The sequence below is a fragment of the Drosophila subpulchrella genome, chromosome 3R (assembly GCF_014743375.2).
Source record: "Drosophila subpulchrella strain 33 F10 #4 breed RU33 chromosome 3R, RU_Dsub_v1.1 Primary Assembly, whole genome shotgun sequence".
NCBI lineage: Eukaryota > Metazoa > Arthropoda > Insecta > Diptera > Drosophilidae > Drosophila > Drosophila subpulchrella.
This window is the reverse complement of record NC_050609.1, coordinates 19,760,228-19,771,654: the sequence shown is the minus strand read 5'-3', so window position 1 is coordinate 19,771,654 and position 11,427 is coordinate 19,760,228. Positions and strand designations below refer to the sequence as shown.

General features: G+C 44.2%; 3 protein-coding genes across 3 annotated transcripts; all 3 read left to right on the top strand.

Moving 5' to 3' along the window:
• Window positions 1-3,983: 3,983 nt before the first annotated feature.
• On the top strand, window positions 3,984-5,173 carry LOC119555666. Its single transcript, XM_037867273.1, has 3 exons — window positions 3,984-4,124; window positions 4,180-4,263; window positions 4,320-5,173. Exons 1-3 carry the CDS (start codon window positions 4,074-4,076, stop codon window positions 5,097-5,099), a joined length of 915 nt encoding a protein of 304 aa, XP_037723201.1. The 5' UTR covers window positions 3,984-4,073; the 3' UTR covers window positions 5,100-5,173.
• A 108-nt stretch (window positions 5,174-5,281) lies between these two features.
• LOC119555664 lies at window positions 5,282-6,756 on the top strand. Its single transcript, XM_037867255.1, has 3 exons — window positions 5,282-5,423; window positions 5,476-5,980; window positions 6,070-6,756. The coding sequence occupies exons 1-3, from the start codon at window positions 5,373-5,375 to the stop codon at window positions 6,705-6,707; spliced, it is 1,194 nt and encodes a 397-aa protein (XP_037723183.1). The 5' UTR covers window positions 5,282-5,372; the 3' UTR covers window positions 6,708-6,756.
• LOC119555671 lies at window positions 6,739-7,313 on the top strand. The gene is made up of 2 exons (XM_037867286.1): window positions 6,739-6,872; window positions 6,933-7,313. The coding sequence occupies exons 1-2, from the start codon at window positions 6,828-6,830 to the stop codon at window positions 7,278-7,280; spliced, it is 393 nt and encodes a 130-aa protein (XP_037723214.1). The 5' UTR covers window positions 6,739-6,827; the 3' UTR covers window positions 7,281-7,313.
• Window positions 7,314-11,427: the final 4,114 nt, after the last annotated feature.

The following is an 11,427-nucleotide window of genomic DNA, read 5'->3' as shown; positions in this document are numbered from 1 at the left end:
ACAAGTATCTGGCATACTCGCTTGGCTAAGCCCTCTCTAAGGGGAACTGCCCGGAGTTCTGTTCTGGGGCCCCTCGATTCTGCGATTCAACAGGTTTGATCCGATCTGGCCGCCTGCCAGGCCATTTACTACTTGGCTTGGATTTTTTCCCGCTATTCAAAGTGCCACACAGCTGAAATAAATTAATTGCTTAATTGTTGTTGCTGCCTTAGCGGCATTATTTGAGATGAAATTTGCTTTTAATTAAGAAACTCTCCACAGAGCGAGGGCGAGTCTGTTTTACGCTCTCAAGCACTGAGAAAAAACACTGCTCAACAGATTTTAAAATTAGAAGTTCGTAAATATTTAAATATTTGTGTAAATTATGCCCGGATGTTAGACAACGTTAGCTTTCGATATTTTATTTAAATATGGGGCAATATTTCTGATCGGGCTATTATCGAAAGTATTTTCCCGTGTATTCTCTGGGCTTTTCAACCTTCAGAGGTGCCTGTGCGTGGGGGGTTTTCCTCTGCCCATGTGTGCGTCTTTCTATGGACGTGTGTGTTTTGTTTTTATTTTATTAGACCAAAGTCGTGCACTTCGTTAGCCAAAAGCTGAGTGAGTGAGTGAAACGCGTTCTGCGTGGGATTCTCTAATAAGATGATGGTGGCTGCTATTTGGGTTTTGGCCGATTCTAAAACTGGTTTTCCACTTGGCCAACTTGCCCATCAAGGAGTCGCCACGAAACGAAATCGAATGGCAGTTGAATAATACGGACAAAAACAAAAACATAAGCCACACCAACAAAGAGTTAAATTGCGCATAACATTTGAATAATTAAGCTCTGCCTTTCTTGCCTGTTTAGAGTCGTATTTGTTATTTATTTACAGATTACCAGGCCAGGGATTCTCCCCAGGTTCGCCTCAGAAATTCCTAAGCCCGCTTGACCTGAATTCCTCGCCAGTCTTCCCAGGGAAATCTCCAGAGCCATGAAGGAAACCTTTTCTTCTGCCCACTCTTTTGGCTTGGATTTCATAATCGAAACGAAAGCTGAGCTGGCGATGTTTCGAAATCCATTACTCGGATTTCCAGCTTGGCTTTTTCCTAGGGATCCTCACTCCGCAGTTACAAATGCATCTGAGTTGGCTTTGCCCTTTTTCCAGCTCTAACGGGACCCGGACCCAGACGGAACCACTTATGGAGCGGGACGGCGAGAGCGTTCCATCTCTGTCTGAATCCGAGTATCTATGCATCTGTAGCTGCCTTGATTTTCTCATTTTCTCACACTCCAGAGCCGCCAAACGAGGAACGCCAGCGGGCTTGGGACCCCAAAGAAAAGCTGACTCTAAAAAGGGTGCCTGAAAAGTGGGGGAAAGAAGGTTCGAAGGCGGGGAAAAAGCTGAAGAAATAGGAAACGTAGGAAGACAGAAAAAGGTTTTCTCCACGGCAGCATCTTCACTTTTCTTTGGTCCCTCTATGCTGTTAAATGTTTTTGGTTTCTGCCTTTCGATCTAACGGTCGAAAGATCCAGAACTCCCGGCAATTAAATAAACTTTCAACTAAGTCTTTTCATAAAAAGAATATTTGAGGAAATACAGTTGTCACATTTTGTGGGTAGTACATTAATGAAGTTATAAATACGTTAGAAATATGGGCACAAAACATTGTAAGGCCTGAACACTCAAAAGTATAAAAATTTCGAATTAGTGACCGCATAAATACCCTATACCTTATAAGTATCTGACTACCTCTTATCCGCTCAAATCGCGGGAACGATCGAGAACTGAGAACGGAGGAAATCCGAAGACACCAGCAGCAACAATCATAATTACGAGGTTAACCTTAAGAGTTGACACAAATCCGGGCCAGAGCCAAAAGCGAGGTACGGCGGCCTCTGTCGCTCGTTCCCAGCAATTAACTTCGAATGACACCAAATGCCACCGAGGCACGCCACCAGTCCACCAACTCGCCAAGTCGCCATCAACATCCACATCCACCATCTGAAATCCAGAGGAGCCGCTCCACGCCGCCCACCAACGGATCGCAATTGCAAGTGAACGGCAACTTTGATGCCGCCCACAAAGCGACAAAGTTGCCATACCCTCGCCACAGGGTATGATTACTCGCCTCTACAAGGTAGTGATTATATGTTCCATTGCTTAGGACGACATCATTAAAAAATTTGAGTACTTTGGGGGTTTCCAGCTCGACCCCAGTTACAGCTGATTTATTTCCATGATCTTAAACAAAACACGCAATTGAAAAGGGATTTATATTAGTAGGAAACTGAAGATCATTATGGACAAAATGGAAATGAACACAATAAAACCAGAAATTTGAAGCATTTGGTGGTTATAATAATCTTATTATTCTCATGCATTTTATACCATCCCTTGCAGACCATATATGTATATAGTAAATAAAATATCCCAAGTTATATAAATATTGCAGAGCATTCAAAGTTCCGATCTCAAAACTCGGTTTCGGTTGTTTCTCTACCCGCTGCTGATGATGTTGATGTTGTTGATGATGCTGTTGATGCCTGCTGATGATCTTAGCTGGCTTTGGGCATGGGCAGTTTTGCGGTTTATTTGATCAGTGTTCGACTAGCATTCCATCGATTTGTTTGTAGGACTAGCCGGCGAAAAGGGAGAGAGACAGTGGACAGACAAGGCGAGGGGGACGGGATGGGAAGTCTTACAATTTTGTAACGATCGAGAGATGTATCTCGCAGATACACAGAGGTTCCCTTGTGAAGTGCAATAGAAACACTGTGTGAATTTTTCAAGCGCCAAGCTTTTGGTGCCCAAGTATGAGTGCCTGTTTCTGTTTAGAAGTGTGCGAGTGTGAGAGGGCTTGTGACTTTATAACTCCATCTAATGCAGAGAGAAAAATAAATCATAACGATTAGTCATACTTGTATTAATAATATCCTTATGATATAAATAATGATATAATAATGATATAAAGACCTTAAATATCACTATGATATACGTAAGATACTGGTTAGTTTCATGATGTTAACAATCTTGTTGTTGTTAATTCGATGTTAATATAATTTAAGGATGGTATTTTATGATGCCATTAAAAAAGTTTAATTTCTGCATTTACTATTTTCAACTTTTGACGGAATAATATAATACACCCATACACACATTGATAGAAATTTAATGTGATGACTAAGTATTTCTCGCCGTGTATGAGCCTTGCTTGGCCACCACTCCCTACTTCGCAACCTCCCCCTGAGAAACCCACGATCAGCGTGGCTCATTCAATTCAAATGGCTCGTGATTTCGTAAGCCCGCTTTTGTTGTTGCCCCGCTGGGAGCTGATGTTGCTGTTGCTGCTGGGCTGTTGCTTTTGTTGCTGCTGCAGCGGATTCGAGATTCAAGATTCAAGATTCGAGGCCATCGAGCGACGACTGCAAGTGCGACTTTGGCTGCAGTTAGACGCCAAGAGATTTGCAGCATTTTTCTCCGTCTCCGTCTGCGTTTTGTTTCTTTTTGTGTGGCGTGATGACCTTGAGCCGCTCATTTTAGCCAAGTGGCTCTGTGTGTTGGCCAAGTGGCTGACTTGCGAGTAAGTGTATGTGCGAGTGTGGCTTGTATGGGTCGGTTACCCAGTTCCAGTTACTTTTGGCAGCTCTCGCTCGGGCATTGTATCTTTCTTCGCAGCGCTGGCCATTGAAAGTCGAGGCAAAAAGTCAATTACAACAAACTGGATAGACTGCGACCCGGGGTTGAGCCAATCACACAACCCTTACAGTCATTTTCAGCCATTCTAATGCGACCATACCTCGTTATTATACGAGTTTGTAGTGGTTGATTTAAGCTTGTATTCATAAAATGCTGATAGAACTTAATATTACTAATTTCGGATCATGAACTCATTAAATATATTTTGAATTAACTTTTCATTAAAATAAATAAAGCAAAAAGGATTGTGTTTAATACAAATGCGTTTAATTTATTAATGGTATTTAAAGGGATTTAATATTTCTTCTCACCTTAGCCTTGCGTTTCTAATCTCTTGGCACTAAAAAAATAAAATAAAATCTTAAGTGTTGAAAATTCATTGTGGAAATTTAAAAAATGATTCTGAAATGGTTGTCCATCAGCTTATGTGTTTGTTGTTTGATTGGCGTAAGTCCATGGTAGACAATAGTCGATCGTGCTTGTTACTAAACCTTATCCCTAGATCCTAAGTCTGGATGCCTCTCCCGTTCCATTGGAGTCTTTATCCCAAAAAGCAACTAGCAGCTATGCTGATTTCGAAGCTATGGTAGTGAAGTACCAATTTTGGTTTGGTATCCTAGTTAATTGTAAGTCTATTCGCAGGATCAACTTGAAACCTCGGCCAGCCCCATAGCCGTGCCAACCCGAGAGTCAAGGGAATCGAAAGATGTAACGCCGCCATATGAGGTGCTAGCCCCGGCTCCCGATGAGGATTTCAACAAAGGCCGCAATAAGAGATTTCTGGGCGGATTGGCTCCGGGTCTTCGTTTATTTCCGGTAAACGATGGCTATGGCAACCCAGCCAAGATGCGATCTATGACCAAGAGTCCAAAGATTCCTAAGCAAAAGAAGACCAAGAAGGCCAAAAAATCCACGCAAATGGTTAGGTTTCGGGCCGAAGGAGAGAAAGAGGAAACGACAGGTCCGCCAGCACGTCCAATGGAGCTGACCATCTCCATTCACAAGAAAGACAAGTTCGGCCAGTGGGTCTACAATCCGTGGGGCGCCACTTTCGGCAAGGTGTGGCAGGACACCCGCTTCCACGTGAACCACCAGAGCCGCATGCCCCGCCTTCACATCGATTCGGACCCCGGCATGGACTACTATCCCGATGACGAGGGCATAAGCACCGTGTGCCTGGGCCGCTCGACCATCTACAACAAGCCGAGAATCATGAACTATCTGACGGGCAAAATGTACCGATCGCCGCACTCCCACCGACCCATTTGGGTATCCCTCCGCCGGCAGCTTTTCAGGCTGGCCAGGTCGGAGGAGTGTCGAATGAGCAACCTCACCGAGTGGCTGCCCTATCAGGAGTGTGCTCTCAGGCGCAACCAGCGGATGGAGTACATGATTCCCCAGTATCCCAGGCACCAAATATAGCTCATACATTTTGGAGTTTTGTTGTTTTTCCAGTTCCTTAATAAACCCGTGCACAATTGCAACATGTAACACAATCTTTGAATTTTATTATACTAAAAATCATAATAACAAACCATCTAATAATCTATAGTTAAATCACTTTTCTGCCTACAACATTTATAAGCTCATAATCACTTGGTTTCATTCATTCGATACAAGCACACCTTGACTTCTCTTTCACATTTTATTTAGTGAATCCTTAAAATTGCTAATTTTTAGTAGCTATTGTGGAAAATGTTGAAGCTAAATTTGCTGGTACTTTTGGGGCTTTGTTGGCTCTTCAATGTAAGTAGAAACTCTCTGCTGTTTTCTTATGCTAAATCTCTTGTTCCAAAAGACGTTGCCCGTGGAGAAAAGCGTGGCTTTCGCTTTTCCGGGAAATAAGCTAAACAGGACTTTGGTAAATCCCTCCGTTGAGTTGGACAACAAATTGGGAGCTGGCGTTTTTGGTCTCTTTGGAAAACCAATGCCAATAATAGCAACGAAGTTACCCGATAAAGTAGATACAACCAAGGCAGTTTTTACTCGACCTCACGGTAAATGGAACAGAATGACGACGTCTTTGGTAGATTCGCACATTCGGGAAAGTGATCTCTATAATTTGGCTAAAAAATTGGCAGTGAAATCGAAACCAAAGTCGGGTTTGGGCCTTCGACTCTTTGGTAACCACCGGTCCATTTTGACGTCGAAGGTTATGGATACCGTAAGTACAACCCAAAAGGAATTCCCCCGCCCACCTGTCAACAGGAAGTTTCCTAACTTTTGGAAAAAGGCTCAAGAAAAAGAAGTGACTGAAGCTGATGAAAGTTTAAGGAGGCAGGAGAGCCAAGAGAAAATTGCAGGTAAAACTTAGATCTACCTAAGAAATCATTAAACAACGGGAATATCAGATTGTTTTGGGGTAAAGTTATATTATAATTTTTATCTATAGAAGGCGCAGCGGATCAACGTAAAAGAAAACGACCTGCTTTCCGAGGAAAAGGGATCCGCAAAAAAGCAGGGGACAACCAATTCGAGGGCTATGAAGTCAAGGAACTAACTCTCCAAGTGCCCAACATGCAGACCGATCGGCACGGAAACTGGGTCTACAATCAGTGGGGCGTGACGTACGGTAACCAATTCATGGACACCCGATTCACCAAAGGTATGGGCGACAAGCACCAGGCGGTTCGCTACCGCGTCGACCAGGAGCCCCTCCATAAGTACGATCCCAGTTCCGGCGAACTGAGCACCGTGTGCCTCGGGAGATCCACCATCTACAACTATCCGAAGGTCTTCTGGTGGCTCAACCGGATGATCCACAACGTCTCCTTCGAACACCGCACCATCTGGATGGAGCTGCGCCGCGAGCTGTATGTCTACGGCAGGTCAGAGGAGTGCCACACGACCAACTTTACGGATTTCCGCGAATTCCAGGAGTGCACCCTGCGGCGGCACCAGCGGATGGAGTACATGATCCCGCAGTATCCGCTCCAGCAGATCGGCTACAGAAAGTACTACCACAAGAAACAGGCGGCGGGTGGTGAGGCGGAATCTGAAGAGGAGGATGAGTTCGAGGACGACTTTTAAGTGCCACTGTGTTTTACTTAATGACAAATATAATACATTGTGATATAGATCTACTATTCTTTTTCTAACTGTCAAAGTTTCGGCAAGGTCAATAAAATTAATGTTTAAAATTTAGGACCGATGGAATTAAATGGAGGATGTGTGGTCTTAAGCTGCCTGTTAATTGTGAGCCGACTTGGTGTTTGTATGATTAACTCTATAGTGTACAACCCTTCGAGTGATTAGGTTCTAGGCGTAGTTGCTGCTCAAGCGATTCCTCTGCTTGCTCAGTACCAAATGTCCTTGGATGTGCAGTCAGATTTGATAGCGAACAGGTATGGTGAATCGCGTGAGCAGCTGAGTATGGTCAGGCAGCCCAAAGAAGACGAAGACCAAGACGAAGACGATGACGAGGAAGGATTCGATGATAATATAACGGCCGGAGCGGTTTTGGAGGGTTTTGACGAAGGCAGTGGAGAAGACTGCGAAACACTGCCCTATGGACCGACAACTCCGGGCGGACAAGACCAATTGACTACCAGCTTGGTTTCCTGCGTCCCAATGTGCCTGTTTATAATCCAGTTCCTATCATGATGGATCCAGGCAAAATACTATTTTGGAAATAGACCCACTACCTTGTAAACTAGGTCTTGTTTAAAGAAGAGGGGGTGGAGAAAGTGCATGTTCGGGGAACGACGTTCTCGGCGCATTGTCATTTGTCATCCAAGTTTTCTGCTGTCGCAGTTCGTTTCTTGTGCGTTTCGTGAAATTGTCACAACCACAACCGATGACCTAATTACCCGGGGGCTCTTGGGCACACATCCAAGATACGGGGGTATATTGTTGGGGGCCTGTTCTTGGCTTCGCCGTTTCACGTTTACTGAGTTAGCAAGAAATGCCTCGAATGTTGCAACAGCAGCGCTTCAAGCACTTCCAGCACATGAGACATATATTTTGGCCATCCAAAATCGAGCGAAGCGAATTTCGCAAATAATTGGAGCAGTTTGCCAACGCTCACGTTTTGGGCAAGGTAACACTTGGCCAAGGTAAAGACAGCTCCAATCCGATAGTGCCATATGTGGAAAAAACACAGTGCCAGGCCGAACCGAAGGGAAAAACACCGAAATCGATACCCGATACTGCCTCCTTATCGGCGGAAGAGAGAGGATGGGAATGAGTCCTGTTGGCGATTAGCTGGATCGATAAGGCAAATCAACACTCGATAAGCGTCCTGGGACACGACCCATGCCTACCCGTTCTTATCACTGCCAGGAGCTATGTGAGTCCACCCGTGTGTCTGTATCTGCACTGAAAAATTATATGATTTTTGTTTAAGGGAAGACGATCGAAGTAAAGTTTTTGGGTAAATAGTTAGAATAAGAATGATATTGGAAACTAAAGGTGTGATATAAGATTTCTTATTAAATTTAATAATAATACATACATGGTTTTGAATCGAAAGTTCGTATAGATTTGGTTCTTATTTTCCCCAGTGTGTAAGGTCAAAAGTGTATTTTCTGTAACCACACATCCTGGCATGACTCGATTCGCTGATATGCCGTGATAAAATCATAAAAAAATAAATAAATATTGGACGTATCGCTCGATATTCAGGTCCTAAAAGGAAAGCCTGAATAATGGCCCACTATCAGCTCGTTTTCTGGGGGCGTTGACCAGGCCCGTGGTCTCGAGCCTCGAGGTTTCTTATCAGCTGGGCGCTGGGGAGGCGAATACCGAGAGCCGCAAGTCTGGGACATTGTCCGGCGATGACTTTAAAATCCTCCCGGACCGTCGAGGGGCGGAAGACCCGCAGAGGCTTATCACAAGACCAGGCGGCGAGCGTAAATAATACAATGTGGAAGAGGGCAGAAGGAAATGCCGGCGAGGAGTCGGGGGCAGGGAGGAGGCAGAGTTTTTCCTCGGCCACGGGAAAAGCAGGAGAAAAACGTGCGATAGGCCAAGGGGCAAATGAGCTGAAGGAAAACACAGAAGAAAAACAAACCTTTGGCGCTGGCAAAGTGCATTCGCCTCAGCACGTAGTGGAAGTCAATGCCAGGAGTCTTAAACACTTGTAGAAATGTTGAAAACCCACTTTGAATTTGAAATTATTATACATATTTTTAGTTTCTTAGTAATATTAATAATAATTATTAATAATTCTTGATCTATTCTACTTTTTCAGCAGAAGGGATCTCCCTTCATGATCTCACTCTTTCGATTTTCAAAATCTCGTATCTTTTCTAGTCAAAAGGAACTACGAACAGGACCGTATGTATAACCTTTTCTGCCAGTGTAAAGTGCTATGGGTGTCTAGGACCAGGGGAGAGTGGTGGTGGTGAAGTGGACAAGTGATAAAGCAAGGAGAATGCTGAAGAGCGCCGCGTAGAATCCATTAGCAGTCGCTTGGAACGGAATAGATGGAAACTCCCGATGGTTGGGGAAATGGGGAAATAGGAAAATGGGGAAATGCGGGGAGGGGTGCGGAGCAGGCCGCAAAAAGTGCATGTGAATGGGAATGGAAATGGGTGCATGTGGAGTCCGCCAAGTGGCAACCAAGTGCATCCCGACTCCTCTTTCTGCTCTTTCTCCGCATCTACCTCTCTGTCCTCCTCGCTTTTTCTTTTGGTGGAAAGGGTTCAATGCTCGATTTCTTCTGGCTGCAGTGGTTGCCATGGGAAAGCCGCGCGGCGGGGAAAACTCTGCTGCAAATGCTTCTGAGCAGGATCAACCCCCAATTACGTTCAATTAAAAACTCGAACAAGCTGTTGTGTAATTTGTGAATTCTGCGGGTAAAGGATCCCTCAGAAAACCCGACTTGATTGCCTTAATTGAGGTCGAGGCAAATTCAATTCAAGAAGTTCCGCCACCGAAAAGTAAGTAATCACTGGCTAACACGCGTCCGGCGGCATGTCGGATTCCGGAAATTATGCAGGATCCGCGGGTGCTAACGATTTGGTAGTCGACTTCTCGATGAGGGCAGGATCAATAGTCCTGGGAACGAATATATTGAATTAAAGTCCTCGCTATTGATCGATTTCAGGAGTTTCCCAAGCATAAAAAATTCATTGACTAATCCAAACCATTCATATGTTAAATATAGTTTTACGAATTTCATATAATCGTCTTGGGAGGACACTTGAAATGATATACATTTCATTATGTTAAATATATCTTACTTTTTGAATTTTTTCAGTTAATCGTAAATATTTTTTATTGATTATGGTTGACCTATTTTGTAAATGGTTTCGAATGCCCTTTGACTCTTTTTCAACCAACAAACCACCCCAAATAACCCGAAAAATCGCTCCTCAATTTGTTCATCTAATTATAAACAGTCATCGAGTTGAGACGATCCTCAACCGAAGTTCAATGATCCCAGGCAGGAAAAAACCTGAAGGAAAAATGGAAAGAACAAAGAAAACGGCAAACAATGACTGGGTAGACAAAGGGAAAGAAGATGGGAAAAAGGCCTGCAGATAGGGTACATTCTTTGCTCAGGAAAAGGCAGAAAGCCTCAAAGTCAATGAAATGAATACAGACAATGAGGCTGATGAGGCCAGAAAAGGACGTTCGCCACTCACGTGGACCGAATGCTGATCCTCGAGATGTGCGTGCTGCGATACGCGTGTGTTCCAGGAATAGCACTCAGGACACGCCCACGCCAACGCCCTTTCTCAAGGAGTACAAGGAATACGATCCCGCAGGAATCAGAATCCCAATCCGAACTCTAGTTGGTGTTGAGTAATTTCTGCGCTGCCGAGATAAAATCTGTTAAGCGGTTACCAAACATAAACAGAGTCCAGGGGTTGAAGAGATTAGTTTGTCACTCGGAGAAAGTTGGGGTGTATTTAAGAATGGTTTCGTATATTTCAGCAGAAGATGTGAAGATTAGGGTAACGAATAGACAATCCTAGTAAACAGGTTGTAAATACAATAATAATAAGTTATTCTGAATTATGATTTTTCTTTTTAGACTAGAAAAGTAATGTCTATCAACTGTACAAAAGATTATCCTGCCTTAAGTTTTGTTTTCAGTGCAGACTTTACTTAACCCCTGGTGCGCGGGGGTGTGTGATCGGTAGCTCCTTCTGGTCGAATGCAGGCGGTCTATTTTCGGTCCCTGAATCGGGGCACTTAAGGCTTTATGTGGGTCCTTCCCGGGGGTTGCGATGGTTGGGTGACCTTCCCCTGTTTTGGGGTAAGTTCTGCGCTGCTATTTGTGTACTCCTGCATAGCAGTGCAGGGGTTTGTCAGTCTTCATTACGATTTCCATAAAGAGCCCGCAGATTGCAGGCAGCTCCTTCTTATTTCGGCCAGGACAATTGCCGGGGATTGAAAGTTCCCACATGGGCAGCAATAAATCAATGGAACGATCCCCGGCAATCACTTAACTTTTGATGCTCGGCAACTTTTTGTGTCCGCCTAATGAAGCGTCAGTGATAAATTGATCGAGATTCGGTATTCAAGGAGGGAGCGAAGATTTTATCCCTTCTTTTCAATTAATTTACCATTAGGATGCCAATCACACGATCTGGCCTAAAAATAGAAATAGACTCCGATACTTTCCGCCTCTATTTTTATGCAAAACAGTCAGTCAGCCAGGTAAGGAGAGTGCTCTGAGGAGCGAATTCCTGTTCCTTTGTCTATCCACAATTTGCCGACAGATACACACACACAGGCGCAGCCACAGCCAGGCAAATTGCATTTTTATCTATTTTCTATTTTTACTTGGAAAATGCCA

Excerpts from the sequence above, each read along its gene's own strand:
- LOC119555666 (XM_037867273.1), top strand. The coding sequence starts at position 4,074 with ATGATTCTGAAATGGTTGTCCATCAGCTTATGTGTTTGTTGTTTGATT. Across the intron at positions 4,125-4,179 it reads GTGTTTGTTGTTTGATTGGC|ATCCTAAGTCTGGATGCCTC; the intron begins GTAAGTCCATGG and ends CCTTATCCCTAG. Across the intron at positions 4,264-4,319 it reads ATGCTGATTTCGAAGCTATG|GATCAACTTGAAACCTCGGC; the intron begins GTAGTGAAGTAC and ends GTCTATTCGCAG.
- LOC119555664 (XM_037867255.1), top strand. The coding sequence starts at position 5,373 with ATGTTGAAGCTAAATTTGCTGGTACTTTTGGGGCTTTGTTGGCTCTTC. Across the intron at positions 5,424-5,475 it reads GGCTTTGTTGGCTCTTCAAT|ACGTTGCCCGTGGAGAAAAG; the intron begins GTAAGTAGAAAC and ends TTGTTCCAAAAG. Across the intron at positions 5,981-6,069 it reads GAGCCAAGAGAAAATTGCAG|AAGGCGCAGCGGATCAACGT; the intron begins GTAAAACTTAGA and ends TTTTATCTATAG.
- LOC119555671 (XM_037867286.1), top strand. The coding sequence starts at position 6,828 with ATGGAATTAAATGGAGGATGTGTGGTCTTAAGCTGCCTGTTAATT. Across the intron at positions 6,873-6,932 it reads TCTTAAGCTGCCTGTTAATT|GTTCTAGGCGTAGTTGCTGC; the intron begins GTGAGCCGACTT and ends TCGAGTGATTAG.